This window comes from Crocodylus porosus, unplaced genomic scaffold, assembly GCF_001723895.1.
Source record: "Crocodylus porosus isolate Cpor-Errol unplaced genomic scaffold, CroPor_comp1, whole genome shotgun sequence".
Taxonomy (NCBI): domain Eukaryota; kingdom Metazoa; phylum Chordata; order Crocodylia; family Crocodylidae; genus Crocodylus; species Crocodylus porosus.
Genome location: NW_017728906.1, coordinates 153,000,106 through 153,018,544, shown reverse-complemented (window position 1 = coordinate 153,018,544; position 18,439 = coordinate 153,000,106). Strand labels below are relative to the sequence as shown.

At 42.5% G+C, this 18,439-nt stretch overlaps 1 protein-coding gene across 3 annotated transcripts in view; it reads left to right on the top strand.

The window, feature by feature from the left end:
• Positions 1-673: 673 nt before the first annotated feature.
• Positions 674-18,439, top strand: part of RCBTB1 (RCC1 and BTB domain containing protein 1) — a 36,915-nt gene continuing 19,149 nt past the window's right edge. For all 3 annotated transcript variants that reach the window (XR_002100028.1, XM_019529953.1, XM_019529952.1), the window contains exons 1-6: positions 674-893; positions 2,418-2,584; positions 6,766-6,924; positions 8,156-8,263; positions 10,091-10,233; positions 15,074-15,264. Coding sequence is in view for 2 of the 3 variants with exons in the window: in XM_019529953.1 (XP_019385498.1) it covers positions 689-893; positions 2,418-2,584; positions 6,766-6,924; positions 8,156-8,263; positions 10,091-10,233; positions 15,074-15,264 (973 nt within the window). In the remaining variant the exon portion in view is untranslated. The remainder of the gene's footprint in view (positions 894-2,417; positions 2,585-6,765; positions 6,925-8,155; positions 8,264-10,090; positions 10,234-15,073; positions 15,265-18,439) is intronic.

The following is an 18,439-nucleotide window of genomic DNA, read 5'->3' as shown; positions in this document are numbered from 1 at the left end:
TTTGAGACACGGGGACCTTGAACACGAGACACCTGGGCTGCTGGAACATGGTAATTAGCAATCTTCAGTAGACTCGATTAATTGATGTCCCACATGTCTACAGGCATCCAAAGTGACTCTTTGTGTGGGTGGGTTTAAAAAAAAAAAAATGGATGGTTCTTTCAAAGGATGGATGTAGTGTGGGAGATTTTTGGGCTCCGAGTTCTGGCTGAACAGAGTTGCTTTGCCTGGAGCCCTAAATTAGGTGCGTAAGAGCCAGAGTATCACTGTTCTGGGTATTTACCTGAGAATTTACTGCTGATGAGCTCTAGGCAGCCTCATATCCAGCTGTACTTGTGCATTGTACAAGGAACCTTAGCAATTCTGGAGTTTTAAATTCAATTTGGGGGCTAGGCTCTAAATGGTAAGGATTGCAGCACGAGTTTTTTATTAGATCTACCCCTTTGAATTTTTAAAGGCCTGAGAGTTCCAGTAGAATAACTTTCATCAGGGTTGGTAAATCTTTTGCTCAGTGTGAACAGGAAAAAAATGTAAACTGGGGATTTGGAGCTAGTTCAACCAACTGTTAAGTTTGACAGGACAACAGTGTCACTCATGGGACATTGGAGTTAATGGCAAAACTCCAACAGACTTCAGCAGAGCCAGAATTTCTTCTCATGTGCATCTCTCTTCATACCTATAAATCTAAATGGGTTGTCTTGGATTGAAAGGAAAATCGTTGCTTTTTTTTTTATTCCCCCAGGTGTTTGTTTTTGGACTAAACTGTAGTAATTGTTTGGGGACTGGAGATAATCAGAGCACAATAGTACCGAAGAAATTAGAAGCCTTGTGTGGAAAGAAGATTAGCAGCCTTGGTTACGGAAGTGGACCTCATATTGTACTTAGCACTGAAGGTAGATAATAAATATTTAGTATGTAAAATGTAAGTTACAGATTCTTTTAGAATAAGCAAGAATGGAATCAGAGAGATCTTGAAATTCCAGTATAGTGGAGCTTTTGTGGGATTTCTGATGCTGGGCAGGCAAAGATCACATGCAGGTTCCTCCACTTGTCTAAATTTGTACTTCTATCAACGACTTTGTATTCAATCCATTGATTACTGAAGTCAGTTCATGCCAGTTTAAGCATCTGACCCCAAATTTGTGGCATGATGGTGACATCATTTTTCTCTATGGAATCAAGGTATGCAAATGACTAATTCTTAGAAATTAATGGTCAATTAAAATGCTATAGCCAAATGCTGTAGTCTTTGGAATCCAGTTGTATATACAGCATATTCTTAGCTTCCAAAACACACAAGTCTTCTAAAGGAAGAAGGCAAGGGTTCTCAATACTGGATGAGTAAGAAAAAGTGGCTATTGGAATAAAATTGGAAGTCAGACTGTAAGATCAGGATGTAAAGTTAGGTAAACACTAGTTTGACAATGGTGACCAAAAGGTTTGGGGCTTTGGGACTGTTTAAACCAAACATTATAATTTTTGGATTCTAAACAGTTGTTTTAGGTTTGGCATAGTTAATGCATATGAGCTTGAATGATGGAGCATAAGTTGTTTTTAATAAGTTGGTATCATTTTATTTTTGGTAACCAACACAAATGACTCGTTCATTTTCTCTAAGTTGTTGCCTTATTCTTTTATGTATTTACTAATGCATTATGAGCATGTTGAAATGAATTACCATTTGGGAAAGGTGATATTAATAGTGATTCAACTTTTCATATGGCCTCATTGGGCAAAACCCTCTTTCAACATGCCTTTTGTCAAGTTAAGGCAGACATTTATTTAGTACTTTTTAACAGGAGTCTGAGAAAAGGGGAAAACTGCAGTGAGTGAATGGCGGCTACTTTGGAAAATCCCACAAGTTTCAGTTCCAAGAAAGAGAGGGAAACTGGATGAAGTTTTAGTATTTTCCACACAAAGTTGCTTTGTATGTAGCTTCCATTATTGGATAGGAAAATTCATAGGTTTGAATTGGGGGGGGAAAATGGCTTGTATTTATACTGTATGGTTAAGATTGATGTGCACTGCCTGGTTAAAGGGAGATACATTTGCTGCCAATTTTGTAAAAGGGATGGAGGGAAACATTTTCATTTTGTGCTAAATTTAATAAAGCATTTCTTGCATGTTAGTTGTGATGTTTGTTATATTCCTGTGGTATTAGTTGTCTTGCCAAAATGGTCTTGTATCACTGTGTACCTGTTCATGGTTAAACTGCAGAAGGAGAATTAAACCACTGTTCTAGAGTTTATACATATTACAGTTCCTGCAATATTCTCCCTACTTGCTGAGTCATTCATCTTTCTGTATTTTGCAGCTAGATATAAATAATAAAATCATTCTGTAAGTATTTTAACTCAATGGACATCTTGATTTCTTTGGAATCCGTGATGGTGATTCATTTGTGATATCTTACACAGATGGTGAAGTTTATGCTTGGGGACACAATGGTTACAGCCAGCTTGGGAATGGCACAACCAATCAGGGCATTACTCCTATTCAAGTATGTACCAACCTCCTAGTAAAGAAAGTGATTCAGGTAGCATGTGGCTCTCACCATTCTATGGCCTTATCATCAGATGGAGATGTAAGTCATCTTTTTGTTATTATTTTATTTTATTTTATATTGAAAAAAATACCTCTAACTCTTTCCCTTAACCTTTGAAAATAAAGGCATTTGATAGCCTTAGAGACTGAGTTATTCTGTGTCCATAGCTCAGGTACAAAGTAACCTTTACCCCTGTTATCCTACCATAGTGCCTCAGATAAGACATGCAAGGGGACAGGATAGTTTATTTTCTAGGACAACTTAAATCCTTCTTTTGTTCACCTACTGTAATTTGAAAAATTAAGCCAGTGAGTTTTCTTGGGGCTTTTTAAGAGTTGCATGCTTCTCATAAAAATTAAACTAAAAAAAATATTGCATTTAAAGCTGTATCATTGTGAAAGATTTTTTTTTTTGGTCTATACTAATCCTTACTTGGAGAATTCTGGTAGAAAAGGTAGACAAGTTTCATTGGGTAAATGTGATATCTTTTATTAGACCAACTAAATAGTTGGGAAAATTGTTCTTTGCAAGCTTTCAGGTGCAAAGCTTCAGGCAGAGCCTGAAGAAAGATGTTTACAACTTGAAAGTATTGATTTAATACATTAAGGATGGGGAAGAAAAAGTTTTGAAGGTTAACTGTGAAAGGATCATGTGCACACTGCATGGCCACCTGAGTTGGAAGGTGGTTGAGACTAGGCAGCTGGGGGCCTTTTGAAAGGACTGCCAACCACCCTATGGTGGGCACTGCCAAAATGCAATGCTAAAAAGCACCCTTTGGCAGAGACAGAAATGAGGACTGTTGGAGGATGGGGTATTGCATCACTTGTTGTTATCATTTGGACTTTGAATAATTTTCCTTGTGGAGGAAATGAAGATTCAGGGGCTCTGCTATGAGAGGGAGGGAGAGTAAGGGAGGGAAGGGCTCTTGTGTGTGAGGTAGGGGAACCAGGAATGGATAGGAATGGGAGGGAATCTGAGGGGACTGCTTTCGTTTATGGCGTAAATGAATGTAGATTGGCTTGTGGGGGTTTACCTGTTTGGTCAGAGGCAAGGGAGCATAAGGTGGTAGATTACATCTGAATTTTGGGTGGTTTGGGGTATTTTAATATTATTCTGATTCTGTAACCTTTTGTTTTATATTATAAGCTGCCTTGAGCCTTCTTTGAGAAGGGCAATATAGACATCTAATAAAAGAATAGAAAAGATTTGGTATTTTCATTTCCACATATGTCAAATGCATGTTTTTAGGCCATAATGATAAAGCCTGAACAAGGTGAGATGAAAAGTAAGAAGGGAATTCTACAGGTTTTAAAATTATAACTGAAAGTATTTTTAATATGAATACTTATACAAGTGTCAGCATTGTAGTTAAATAGTTTTTAGACGCTTTTAACTTACACTTGTTCCCTAGTACTTTCAGTTTCAGGCTTTATTGTACAGGCAATAAATGTAATTTATAAATTGTGATTATACTAAATATAATTGAACAACATTTTATAGAAGGAATTGGCTGGTACATGTATGTGACTAACTTTTTGGAATTTCAGAAGAGCTTTGAATTGTTACATGATAAAGAGTTGTATTGGTATTAAAAGTAAAATAGCTTAAGACTGGTAATACATTTTTTTAATTGGATCACTTTACAGTTGAGAGAGAAACTAATATATGCTACATTCCCAGGTCTGAGGAATGGCTGTGTATGTCAGAGTTTATCTAGATTAAGATAACTAGCAGGTAGAATGATTTCTTTTCATTAACCCCATTATATCAATGAAAGTGATCACTTAAATGGGAAGCAGGTAGTAAATCTGTACAGCAGAGAGAGATTATCAGTAGATACAGACCAAGTAGAGAATAGTTGCTATTGTTCAACCTAATTATGTAAATGAATAAGCCTACTCAAAGGGGAAGAGGGCTGTTATAACTTGTTGGGCAGAAGGCAGGGCTCAGTGGCACCTTGGATACTGGCTAGTTCAGAAAAGCATAAGTTTTGTAGGCAATGGCCTATGGTCTACTTCAGGGGTGGGCAATTATTTCGGGCAGAGGGCTGTTTACTGAGTTTTGGCAAGCCATCAAGGGAGCCAAGGGCAGATAAATGTTTATTTTCTAAATCTTTTTAGGGGCCCCATGAATCAGACAGAATATCCTGGCAGGCTACATTTTTGCCCACCCTGGTCTACTTTATCAGATACTATGAATGGATTTTAGAAAGCAGGGATATATTAGAAAGGAATTTAAATGCAGAGCATGAGAAAAGGAGGGTGGGGAGCACTGGTGAGAAGTAGATTGAATAGCTCATTATGGATAAACAAAGCAGTTAACCTGCTGAGGAACCTAGGGATATAAAAGCTAGACCAGTTAATGGTATAAGAATCCTATAGTCTCTGTTAAGACCATACTTAACACAATCCAATCTATGGATAATTCCTTGTTCCACAATTTTGCGCCTGAGGTGGCTTTCCCGGGGGAAGGGGAAGATACGAACCCCAAAGGGTTAAAGGGGGACTGTGGGCGACAGTACACCCCAGGGAGAGTGAAAAGAAAGAAGGGATGAATAAAAACAGCTTGCTGGCAGCACGAACCATGGTGGAGCTGGAAGCGGCGGCGGGACCTGCGCAGCTCGTTAGCTGCGGTTTTTTTAAAGGGGAAACAGCTGGGAGAGAGGGGGAGGAGAACCAACCCGGAAGTATAAGAAGGGGGAACAACAGAGCAGTGGGGAGGGAGAAGTGGTGAGAGAGCATCGAAAGAAGAGCCCCTGGGTCCTCTAAGGAGGTGGAGGGGCTGGAGAACACTGCCCACAGCTCAGAAAAGGATCCTGAACTGTGCCCAGGCAGAGACGCTGCTGTCGGACCGAGAAAGACCCAGGTGTCCCGGCTATATATAACCCTCGGGCCGCAAGGAGAGCCTACAGCGGGGACCTCGTCAACAGAGGCGAAGGCCAGCAGACCTACAGAAAAAGAGGTATCCGCATAAAGGGCCAGCTAAGACCCTCACGTCCGGGACAGAGGACCCAGGCGGGAGCCCGTCGGGGGATGGTTCCTGTACTGAGGGACGTAGAGGGCACACATGCATGAGAGTACCCCACAGGCTAAGGAAGGCAGCCCTAAGGGGGATGGGTATTTGGTAAAGGGGAGAGCACAGTACTAGGCACTCCCAGGTAGTGATCTAGGGACTGTTGTGAAGGGGCGTATAATTGTGGTGTCCGTATCCTGTCGGTGGATTATTGTTGTTGTTGTTGTTGTTGTTGTTGTTTTGGACACTAAGGGTATAAGAGTCAAAGGGGGTCTGGGCTTACTTGGCCCTCCTCCAGGGTGTAACAGGGACCAGGAGGAACCCCTCATAGAGTGAGGGTTGGCTGCTGACAACAGCAATAGCATACTGCTGAGGCTGGGTATAGGGCGAGGTACAGGGGAGGTTGGAGCCTCACGAAGAACATCACGCCTCGGCCTTGGGGCAGCTGGAATCAGACAGTCGGACCCCTCCACCACTGAGATATCATCAAAGTCGTGGCAGGTGGGATAAGGAGGGGAGAAGACCACCGGAGGCAGGAGATCGTGGCCCCATACCCCTAAGGGACGGAGCGAAAAGTTATCATCAAGTCCCTGGGCCGGGCGGCGAGGGACCATATGATTGAGGCCCAGCGGGTGCAGTGGCTTTTAAAGTTTTGTTGTTTTTAAGAGCAGGTACTCTGAGAGAAATGATGGAATATCCAGGGAGGTTAAGTGTTCCACCATAAGCCAGTATTTCTGGACTGGATATCAAATTTGTGTCCATTCTTCCTTTCACGTAGGGATCTCTCCACCTGTCTAAGGTAGGTAGATAGAAGGGCATGCAACACAGCTCCATGGATTTGGCCTGTGGGACATAAGTTTGATACCCCTGCTCTAGACAGAGGAATCTTAAATTTAGAATCTTGTTAAGTTGTTTTCAAAAATTTTTATTTAAAGTATCACAAGGAAAACATTTAGAGTTTTATAGCATGTAGAAAATTCCTGTTTTTATACATACAGTGCCAGATTATCCTGGTTGCACGTGGTTTATGACATTGACAATATTTTTATTAAATATGTCTGATATATAGTAAAGTAAATTGTATCCTTTCTTCCAAAGGACTTAGTTAGCAAGAGCTAAAATTTTTTTAAATTAAGCCATTTGGTTAAATCTTTCTCTTGCCTCCCTCCTACACCCCCCCCCCCAACCACCCCCACTGCCACGGGCAGGTGTATGCCTGGGGATATAACAACTGTGGTCAAGTTGGATCTGGATCTACAGCCAATCAACCAACTCCTCGTAAAGTCTCAAATTGTTTACAGACTAAAATGGTTGTTGGTATTGCTTGTGGTCAAACTTCTTCCATGGCTGTAGTAGAGAATGGTGAGGTAAGTTATCTTGCATCATCTCATAAAATGTATTGTGCTCATGTCTGGATAGTATTGACATAGAAAACGCTCCTAATACATCAGTAGTGCTGTGGAACTGATGGTATTTTTTGAGCTCTGCATCATTTGGTTCTTTGCTGTCTATTTAGACTCTTATAGTTTCAGATATTAGTATGGAATGAACATGTTCTGTTCATTTGTCTTCATTTCAGCAATGGGGTCTTGAATTGAAACTAAGATGAGAAAATGAATACATTTGTCTCTGGCCCCCAGAAGGTGTTAAAATAATAGTGTGATTTGGGTCTGAGGTATTTTATGACCCGGACATGCATGGCTATGGCAAATTTTGGGGTGGCTGTAGCCTAGCCTGTAGGACCCTGGCCCTGCCTCCACTGCTGGGAAGAGACTGGAGCAGCTCCTACCCCCAAATACATGGTGGGCAACCTGCCCTTGCTCCACACACAAATCTGGGGGGCATGTGTCCCCCATCATCCCCCCAGGGTACACACAGTGATGGGAGTCACCCCCCCATCCTCCAGACAGACCACCCACAGCTCCATCCCATGGCCCACCCTGGCCCTAGCCCCATTGCCTCCTTTACTGTGGAGGCCTCAATCTGGCCTCTCCCCTACAACTTTTTCCCCCCCCCACCACAGACTTACTAGCTGGATGTTGATCTCCAAGCTGCTGGGCTGCATATCTGCAATCAGATCAGTATCAGCCAAAAAAATCTTTATTGGTGCACCTCTAGTTCTGATATATACTTGCTAATAGAAACTAGGAAGAAATTTGGAGCTCTGAATAGTCCAATAGAGGCCTGTTCAGCTATTGGATACATTTTAAGCTGATCAAGGTGATTGATACTGTTCTTAAAATTGTCAGCTAAAAAATTAAATCAGCACAGTGGGACCTGAAAAGTGAAGAATATTGCCACTTTTTTACAGAAAACTTACTAGTACAGTAAAGGAAGGCATCTTTAAAATAGCTTGCCTTCTTTTAAAAGATGAATAGAATTAAATATAGAATTGAAAAAAGTAGCAGAAATGTATTAAATTTATTACATGCTTCCTTCTCTATTCCATCACCTGTTCTCAGGTTCACAATTTGATGCTCTCACCAGAGACGCTTCTTAGAGTTCTGTTGTCTTTGGTTGCATCAATAATGAGTCAGACTCATTATTTTTACGAACAGAACAGGAAATTTAATCTTTTCTTTTCCTCCCTTAAACCAGGTATATGGATGGGGTTACAATGGTAATGGTCAGCTAGGTCTTGGAAACAACAGCAATCAGCTAACTCCATATAGAGTGACAGCCTTGCAGGGTGTCTGTGTGCTTCAGGTAAGTCCAAGTCAGAAGTGAAAATGCATTTATTTAATATTCATTATCGCTCCAAAATCTTATTCTAAGAGTTAAACATGTAGAATTAAGGATTTCATTTTTTTAAGTTGGTCTCTTAAATTCTATTAAAGCTAAAGGCCTAATGTCCATCAACAGAATATTTGTTTTGCAAGCCTTAGGAGTGTTTCACATGTGACAAGTCTAACTATAACCATCAAGTACATTATGCTGTAAACCTTTTTTGTGAGGAAGAGTGAAGTGGGGTAGAGCAGGTGAATACAGAACGAATGATTGAGACCGGGTAAGCCTGGATTTTCAAGGGATTTGATTTACTTTAATATCTCGAATTAGGAAGTGGATTAGGAGTGAAGGGCTCAGGGAAGAAAGAACCAGAGAAGAAAGATGGTCTTAAAGTGAAAGTATGAGACTCTAGGACAGTAGTTCTCAACCTTTTTGGCCTCAAGTTACCCCTCCCTAACTTTTGTGAATTTAGTGGCACCTGATTTCAAAACTAATTTACATATTTCAGCGCTTACTTCCTTGGAGAGGACCTCTGAAGTGGGAGTGTGAGATTTGTCCAGGCAAGAATAAGCCTGAGCCTGGCTTATCTACTGAGATTATTATCTTATCTCCGCACACTTCAGTCACCCTTCAAAGGATGTGGTGGCATACAAGGGTGCCACAGTACCCTGTTTGAGAATGTCTGCTCTAAGTATCAGGAGATCTGTGTTCTAGTCTAGGCTCTGTCAGACTCTATTGATTAATTTAGGTTTAAATGACACATTAAATCATGTTATCTTTAGATGGGTTAATAGGTACTTACTTTATAAGACTCTTGTGAAGCTTCAGTTCATAAAAAGTTTAGCTAGAAGTGAAGGAAGACTGACAGTTCCTTCTGGATGAATTATTGGAGTTTGTAATTTAGACCAAGTATTGGTCAGAGACTGTAACGCAGTGGTGGCCAAACTTTTTGGCAGGTGTGCCACAACTAAATCTCCTATGCCTACCATCATCTCCCTGAGTGCCGCTCTCATTCCTTAGCCTCCCCCACTCCCCGTAGTCTTGCTTGATAGATTTTGTGCACTGGGTGCTGGAGAGGAGATGAGGCATTGAGCCTCCAGCTACGCAGAGCAGAATAGGGGCAGGAAACTCCTGTAACAGGAGGAGTGACGCTGCCAAGAACCAAATTAACCCTTCCCTGGCCCCAGCATCCAGTAAAGTTTTTATATGGTGCTAGGATCCAAAGCCCTAAATTTGGTGACAGCTACAAGTCTAAGAAAATATTAGCCTGGCTCTTGGTTGTAACACCTGACACCTCTCATAGCAGTGTCCCGCCCCCCACTTTGCACCTAGGAAGGAATGCTCTGCTCCTTGCGTCTTCTGCTGCCTCCCATTAGTACCTAGGGCTCACCTGCCCAGTACAGCAGCTACCTGTGCCACCTGTGACATACATGCCACAGGTTGGCCATCTCTGCTATAAGAGAATTTTATAGAATAGGCCTGTATTTAAAACATAAGCTAAAACTTGACTAACTGTTCTGGTTAAAGAATGATTGTTTTATGTGTATAGATTTATTTTGAGCTGTCACTGATTCTTAATTGTCAGTAATAAATAATTAATAAACCCTACATTACAGGGATTCACACTTCCCAGTACTTATTACTACTATGTCATTTTCATTAGTTTTACATATTGGGAAAGATCAGTTTCTGATGTTGAACACATGAACTATCCCCATCATGCTTTATTTAAGTCATGTAATGAGTGCAGTAATTTATCTTCTGCTTTTTTCTGTTTAGTAATAATTGTTGTAAATTTACTTATAGATTGCCTGTGGCTCTGCACATACACTAGCACTAACAGATGAAGGTTTGCTCTATTCCTGGGGAGCTAACACTTATGGGCAGCTGGGAACTGGCAATAAAAATAACCAGCTAAGCCCAACGCACATCATGATGGAAAAAGAAAGGTAATGTTGCTGCAGCTAACACTCATGGATTGAGATATTTCTAAAGCCATAGCGCATACTGAATCATATACACATTTGGATCTGTAGATGTTTGTTCTTACTGCTTAACTTAATTTTGTACTTTTTCCATACTGTTACCTTTATTCCTTTCTCCGAGTTGTAGACAGCATACTTTTTGGAATCTTGTAGTGGCTTAACTTCGGAAAGTGTGTCAACATCCTATCCGTTGCATTCCTGGCTTGAATATGTATAAGAAAGCCAGGTGTCAGAGTCAGTAAGCCAGCCCAAATATTTTTGCTCTTCTCTATGGAATGGGAAGTTATAAATGATATGTGCCAAGTTTTTAAACTAGGTTAAGTCAGGACTGTCCAACTTCTCCACACCTGCAGACTGCATACTGCACCAGACACATGCTGCAGGAGCAGGCATTGCCCCACTGTGTGGGCAGTGTCAGTGGCACATGTCCTCCTAGGATTTGTTCCTTGCTGCACAGGTATTATAGGTGGCGTTTAGCCCTGCCTTACCCCACTACATGGCTGTGCAAGTGGCAGCTACAGGGGCTTGTGGGCTGCTGGTTGGATAGGGGGCAGCAGTGGGCAGGTGGGAGCCCAAAGGCTGCATGTTAACCCCTCGCAGGCTGCCAGTTGGACAGCCCTAGCCTAAAAAATGCTGTAGGCGAGGCAGCTACAAGGGCCTATGGGCTGAATACTGGCTGCTTGGTTGAACTGCTGCTCCACTAAATAAATCTATTGCCTTGAGAAGGCTGTCCTATTTGGAAATGGCCGGGGACCACTTGCCCCACACTTAACGATGAAGACCTTTGCACTTCACTTGAATTTCTAATGATTCTTTGCTTTCATTCTATTCCAGTGCTCGTGTACAGATTTCTAATTGGCAAACGATTGATACTTGGCTGTCTCTCTTATCAAGCTAAATTTTTCCCTTGGGAAAACCATAGTCCATTTTTGCAGGGCTGGCAACATCTGGCTCATAGAGTCAGAGCTTTTTACATGGGCCAGAGCTAAGGAGCTTCACCTCATAATTCTGAAATGTTACCAGTTATCCTTGCCTCTGGCATTTTAACTGGACCATCGTGGCTACAACTTCACCCCAACACTATCACAACATAGAGGATGCCAAAAGACAAAACTTTTGTGCCATTATCTGGATGGTATGCTGCTCCTAAATTAATGGCATAGGATAAATCTGGCTTTTGATGTAAAATAAAAAAATCTATTGGGGAATATGGAGCTGTTGACCTCTTTGGAAGCTTCCTGATTTTTCTGTCTTATTCCTCCTCTGCTGTTTGGAAATCCCTTTTAGTATGTTTTAACATGGAAAAAACAGGAAAACATAGCTTTTATTTTAAAGCTTAATGCTAGGATTCTCCCTGTCGTCTCCTATATCCTTCCCTCCCTCCCCTCCCCTTTTTAGTTTCTCAAGCACTTTTTTACCAGCTGAGTAGAGATACTGGAAATACCTGTACAGTTCCTTTTAGCAGCAATATGATTTTTCTGGTTCAGATCTAACTGAATCAACTAATAGGTATAGGGACTCCATGAGCAGAGAGAGAACAAAATAAAGTAACTGTACATTAGCAGCTGCAGTGCTTCAGTACCATGATCAAGATCTGAGAAGTAAATAAATAAATAATAAAAAAGGGAAATTAGAACCTCTGTATAAGAAGTATCTTTTCCAAGAATATGGTATTAAATATGAATGTTTGAAAAATGAATATGAGGACTATGTCCATTTTAGTTATTTTCCAAGCAGTTGTTAAACCTAGGGGAATAGAGAAAGCCGGGGAGTGAAGGAGCAGTGGAAAAAGCTTAATGTAAAATGCAGTGCCTGAGACGGGCGTGCTTTTGGCAGATTGGGCCAGTTTTAGGAATGAGCAACCTGGAATCCTAGGTCATGTGGACCTGGTTAGGACAAAAGGTCTTTTTCTTTGTCAGATGTGTCTTATAATAGAGCACACCTGTCTCTTCTTAAGAGAATCACTTTATCGGAAAGTTAACTTAAGTTTACGTTGCATTCAGGTCAGTGGAAGCATAAAAACATACTCTTTCCTGGAAGGAGGGGTGTAGGCCAGAGCCCAGCACCTCTGAGCTCTTAATGGTGGTTCAGTTCCATATTACATGCAAAAGTTAACACTTCAGATATATGTTAATGATGGGTTGGTCATGAAGACCTCCTACCTAATTGAATAATTTGATGAGACTCCACACTCACTATTCAACAACTTTTTAACTATGATAGTCTTCAGAGGTTATCAGTTAAGTTTTGGCTTTTGACACTGAGTGCCATTCGTTATGGTACTATTTAAGTGACTAAGTGCTTGACCACAGTAACAAAGTTAGTGTTTTCCTGTTTAAATAAAAAAATATGTAATCTGGTCTTAGCCAGCCTGTCTTTAGCCAAGGTTAACCCAGAATTTTTATTTTAAATGCACATTTACAGCAAAAATGTACAGTTCCCCTTGTTATGTAATGGAGGATATGTACAAGATAGAGGTACTTATGCCAAGGCCTCTGTGGTCCTTACGAAGTCAGGTTTGGGCCAGGCAATTTCACTGCCTAAATACAAAAGCATAGCTGAAGAGGGACTGGAAGCTTCCTCAAGTGGAGTATTTTTCAGTGCTTGCTACAAAATATCTTTTCTATCGCATTGTTCCTAATAACTTAAGATAGTTCACATTCTAATATTATAAAACCTTAGTCTGTCTGTCGGTCACGCTTTATTTGAGCTCTGATTGGGTGATAAACAGCCTATCAGAGTGCAAAGAAGCATTCAGACAGGTGGCAACCCACCGCTGTGGTGGTGGGGACATGGGATGGAGCAAGTGGAGAGGCAGACGAGGCTAGCACAGCACAGCTGGCCTCGCCCTCTGTACCCTGCTCCCTGCAGGTGATGATGATGGAGCAGAAAGGGAGGGCGAGGATAGCTCCCCCCCTTGCTACTTAGAGGTAATGGTGGTGGCGACATGCAGGGGAGAGGGGTCAGGATGCTGCAGGCCCACCCCTCCCCCCCTTCTGTCATCGTTGCTGCCTGCAGGGCCGATGTGGTGGCGATGGAGGGGAAGGAGCTGTCTTTGCATTCTCCCCCCCACCCCCTCCCCTGGCTCCTTGGAGCTGGCAGATCTGCAGGGTGGAGTGGACCTGGACCCCAAGTGACAGGAGTGGGAGCAAGCAGCCCAGCTGCAGCATCGGTGCATAGCAGGCCTGAGCTAGCTGTGGCAGTGGAGAAGGGAGTAGGGTCTGTGCACACTCCTTCCTTCCCCCTGCTACCACCATGGAGAATGGGGGAACAGGCCTGGGGGGAGGAGTGGGCCCAACATGGGGGTGGTGGGCAGAAACAGTCCCAGACTGATGCAGTGGCAGTGGGAGGATGGGAGTAGCGGGCCCGGGCCTGGGTCTGATGTGGGGGATGATCAGGCTCGAGGCGGAGTGTGGAGAAGTTGGCCTGCTGTGGTGGTGGGGGGGAACTGCGAGCCCGGCCCAATGTGGCAACACCATGGGAACATGAGTGGGCCTTCCCTCCTCAGGCCCAGGCCCACTCCTCCCCCATACCCCACATCGGTCCTGAGCCCACTTCTCCTGTCCCCCTGCTGCTGCCGGGCTGGCCCAGACCCACTTCTCCCATGCTACTGTGGCCTGCCTTCTCCCTACCCTCGGGCCCAGTCCTCCCCTGCATCAAGCCCAGGCCCACTCCTCCCGTCCCCCTGCTGCTGCAGTGGGGAGGGGGAGAGTGGGTCCGGACCCCAAGCGTCAAGAGGAAGGTGGTGAGTGGGTGAGAGGGCCTGGATGCGGGTGGGGTGAGGGGTTGGGCACAGAGCTCCAAACCTGTACACTCTACCCCCCAGTCATTCTTGATGGGTAGTTGGCTAGTCTTATAAATAAGGACCTAAATTGTGATTTCATGATTTTTGCAGAAACTGCAATTTTTGGGCAGACCCTGTGGGTGGAAAAAGCCAGGGGCTCCCTGTGGTGGGGAGAAAAACTTCAAAAATAAAATGCTAGCTCTGGAAAGAGGGGAAGGATGCTGCTGGCATGGCAAGATGGCTGCTGCCTCTTCCCCTTGCCACTGATTGGCTGTGAGGGCAGTCTGTTATACAACCCTCCCCCTCACCACCAATTGGCAATGAGGAGTGAGGCCATATGATGGGTAGCCCTTGCAGCCTAGTCAGTGGTGAGAGGTGGGACCGAATGATGAGCAGCCATCAGGGCCCCTTGACCAGTCAGAGGTGTGTGTGTGGGGAGCCACTGTGCTGCACTCAAGAAGATAGCTGTCAGCCACGTGGGTCTGCCTGTGAAATCAGCTAGCAGTTGCCTCGACTTCGGGAAATCCTTATTTATAAAATATTGTTTGACATCTGGAGGCCTAGAACATGCACGATTAATTTAGTAATGGTATTGGTTTCTTGACTCGTCCCAAATTTCTTTTTGCTGCAAAACAGCAATAGATATCAAGATGTTTATCCTTAGATGTGCTTATTTGTCTTGTGTTTGGTGAGATGTGTATTCCTTTTAGAAATCTTTGACTGTTCATGACCTACAGTAGGTGAGGCATGACGCATTTCAGGTGAAAGAGTTCTGTGAGTGTCACTTTTTATAAATGTCACTAACTGAAACTGCATTTTTCTTATGTAATTGTAACTTAATTTTGAATTTGCTTAGGCAAAGGTGGTTCAGTTGAGTTTGATTTGGTAAACAAAAGACTGGACTACATTTGCCAGTGTCTCCTTTTTTTTTTCTTTGACAGAATTGGGAGTTTTTAATATTATAGTTCCATTCATAAAGTTGTTGCAGGAAAACTGCATATTTTATGTTTCTTTTTACAGGGTTGTAGAGATTGCAGCCTGTCACTCTGCTCACACTTCTGCTGCCAAGACCCAGAGTGGCCAGATATACATGTGGGGCCAGTGCCGTGGCCAGTCTGTGATTATTCCACACCTTACTCATTTCACCTGCACTGATGATGTATTTGCTTGTTTTGCTACTCCTGCTGTGATGTGGCGTCTCCTTTCAGTAGGTGAGACAAGTTAGGGTTATGTACTGCAGTGCACCTCTGAAACAGATTTTTGATTCAAATATAAATGGTTTCAGTCTTATAAAAGTGGAAATAGATATCAGAAAGAAGAATTTAAGTTACGTGTGTATGTATATAATGGTATAGCGCACAGTAAGTGCTTTATTATATATAATCAAAATAAAGCAGTTATTAATGTGTGCTATAAATGAGTGTAGAACTAGATTTTTGTTCACATGGCATTCAGTAAAAATTAACGGTCTAAAAATTAAAATTGTATATCCCACTACATATGTGCAAATGACTCTCTGGCTTGTATATACATACACATACACCAGAGAGTCATTTGCAGATACGCAGTGGGATATATAATTTTAGTTTTTAGACCTTTTATTTTTATTGAATGCCATGTGAACAGAAATCTAGTTCTACAGTCATTTATAGCATACATTAATAAATGCTTTATTGTGTGGTGTGTGTTTTAGTGTGATGGCATAACCACAACAGTTAAGCTATAAACCAGTTTTAATCGGATTTTTTTGTTGTTAACCCAGTGTGTAAACCTACGCTTTGTAACGTAGGAGTGGGATTTAAATTAATTTCACTCCTCAAGCTAATTTACCTCTTGCATGACATTCTAGTCCTTCATGTTGACAATCCCTCCCAACTTTTCCATTAGCAGATTTAATTCTTCTCAGCCTCTTGAAGGCTCAGATCAAATGTATTCCTATTTCTTGTGCCAGCAGTATTAATGAAATTTTAAACAAGGTCAGTCCCAAGTTTTAATCCTTGAACTCTACTGGTGACCTCCCCATACCTTGATATTTTGCCCTTTGGCACAAACTGCTGTCATTTTCCTGTTTGTCAACTTTACAGTTCTTGAACTAATCCCAGTCATATCGATCTTAACAAATTTTTCAACTAGAGTTTTACCAACTGCTTTACCAAAGTCAAGATAGACTAGATCTACTGAATTTCTGTCGTCTTGAAAATCAAGCTACCTGGGCAGTCTGGCACAATCTACCTTGGTAAATTCATGTTTCATTTTATCCCATTTTCCATTTCCTCCATGTCTTCATTGATTTCTTTTTCCTTCAGAGTTTGTATAAAGCTTTGGATACTGTTGTGTACAGACTACTGGGTCAGCAGCTGTTTGGAGCACTTCCACCCTCTTGCCCTTAATTACAGTTACTACACTGTTCTTTAGTCGTATATTACTGTCCCCAATTTGACTTTAGTAAAAATCTTTGATCCAGAACTTTCAGAATTCTGTGATTTTGAAGACTAACCTCAATTTGGGCACTCTGAGCTCTTTGCATTTTGCTTCTATACCTATGGCAGCTCCATTCTTTTATCTGTGTTCAATTTTTCTCATTTGCATGTTTAATACCATTATCATTACTGAAAGCTGGAGGCAAAGTATTCGCTTAATCTTTGAACCATAGCTACATACACTGTCTTAACTTTTTACTTCATTCTTACTTCATCATCACTTTCTTTTTCTTGTTTTCTGTTTATATGGCTAAAGACACTTTTACTAGTTGTTTTAATGTCCTCTGCAAGATCTCACTCCATCTATTCTCACTTCTTATGGTTATGATCCTTCCCAAACTAATTAATATCTCCTGCTCCTAACTAAGCTCAGCTAGCTTCCAGTTCTGCTACCTCTTTTTACACAGCAATATTTGGATAAGTTTTTAAGAGTTAAGTTGATCTATGGGGTGGCTTGAGCTAAGCTGAAAAGCCAGGGAGTCATTTGCACATATGTAGTGGGACTAGATCCTGGATGTGAACCAGAGTGGTTGACATCACATTGCGTGCAGAGTAACCATTAGACATGGCATATTGCTTAGCAACTGAACTTGAGCAGCACCTATGTACTATGACATCAAGTCCTCCCCATGGCAGTATCTGAGAATGTTAATGATGTTAGTTGCTCTCTGCATTCTGAGAAGTCTTCTGAGAGCAGATTTTCTGGAGTAAGAGTTGATGCTTCAAAATGCTGTAAAATGAGTATGCATGCTATGATTTTTACTTTATAAGTATTGTGAAAGAAAGCAGCATTAATTTACTAAAAGCTTTCATCCATTTTCGTTCTTAAATACAGCATTAGAATAATTTTGCTGCATGTCTCTCACCTGTTTCCTTGCACTCCGGGAGAGCATCGCGGGGGGACGGGGGCAGCCTGTGCCCTTGGATCTGCATGGGGCAGGGCAGGTGGGCTGCAGCTGTGGGATGGTACCGGGGCTGTGTTGGGTTTTTCTCAGTAGGGGCTGAGCTCAGTGGGCAGCAGTGACACTGGGAGGAGGAGCTATGGGGTGGCTATGATGAAATTTGGGGTGGCTGCAGCCTCCCTCATGGCCCCCTCCTAGCACTGCTGCCACCCACCCTGAGGCCAGCCCGCAGCTGCAGCCTGCCTGACATTCACCGTGTGTAGATCTGGGGGCACATGCCCTCCTGGGGTGCAAGCAATAGCAGGAGCTGACCTTCCCCCTTCCCTTCCCACCCCTACATTCCCCCAGATGAGTTGCAGCTCTGTCCCATGCTCCACCCTGCCTCAGCTTGGCAGCATCTGCCCCTGCCCCACTCTCTCCCTCACTACGGGGAGTATTGATCTGGCCCTCCCTCGCCCCTTCCGTCTTCCCCCCTGCTTTCCACCACAATGGACTTACCAGTTGCATGCAGCTGTATTGGAAATCAGATCAGTATCGGCCAAAATGCCTCCTTAAAAATTGGATGCCTGTATTGGCCCCCAAAATCTATTGGTGCACCTCTAATTTTATGGTCAGTTATGACCCCCACAACACCAAGCCAAGGGTGTTACCCTTTTCAGTGGCATCCCTCCGAAGTCTAGTAGTTTATTTGAATGTATTAGAAGTTTTGGACACTGGGAATTTCAGCCCTTAGAATATGTAGCAAATATCAAATTATTTTCCTTCCCCACCCCCTAAAATGTTATAGAAAATTAAAACATTAAACAACTACAATAAACATTTGAACTTACCCCAAAGAGTTTAATAGACCTCATTTTATCCCTGTTAAAAATGGAAATACTGGTTAAGTTCATAGATTCATAGATGCTAGGGTCGGAAGGGACCTCAGTGGATCATCGAGTCCGACCCCCTGCATAAGCAGGAAAGAGTGCTGGGCCTACATTACCCCAGCTAGATACACATCC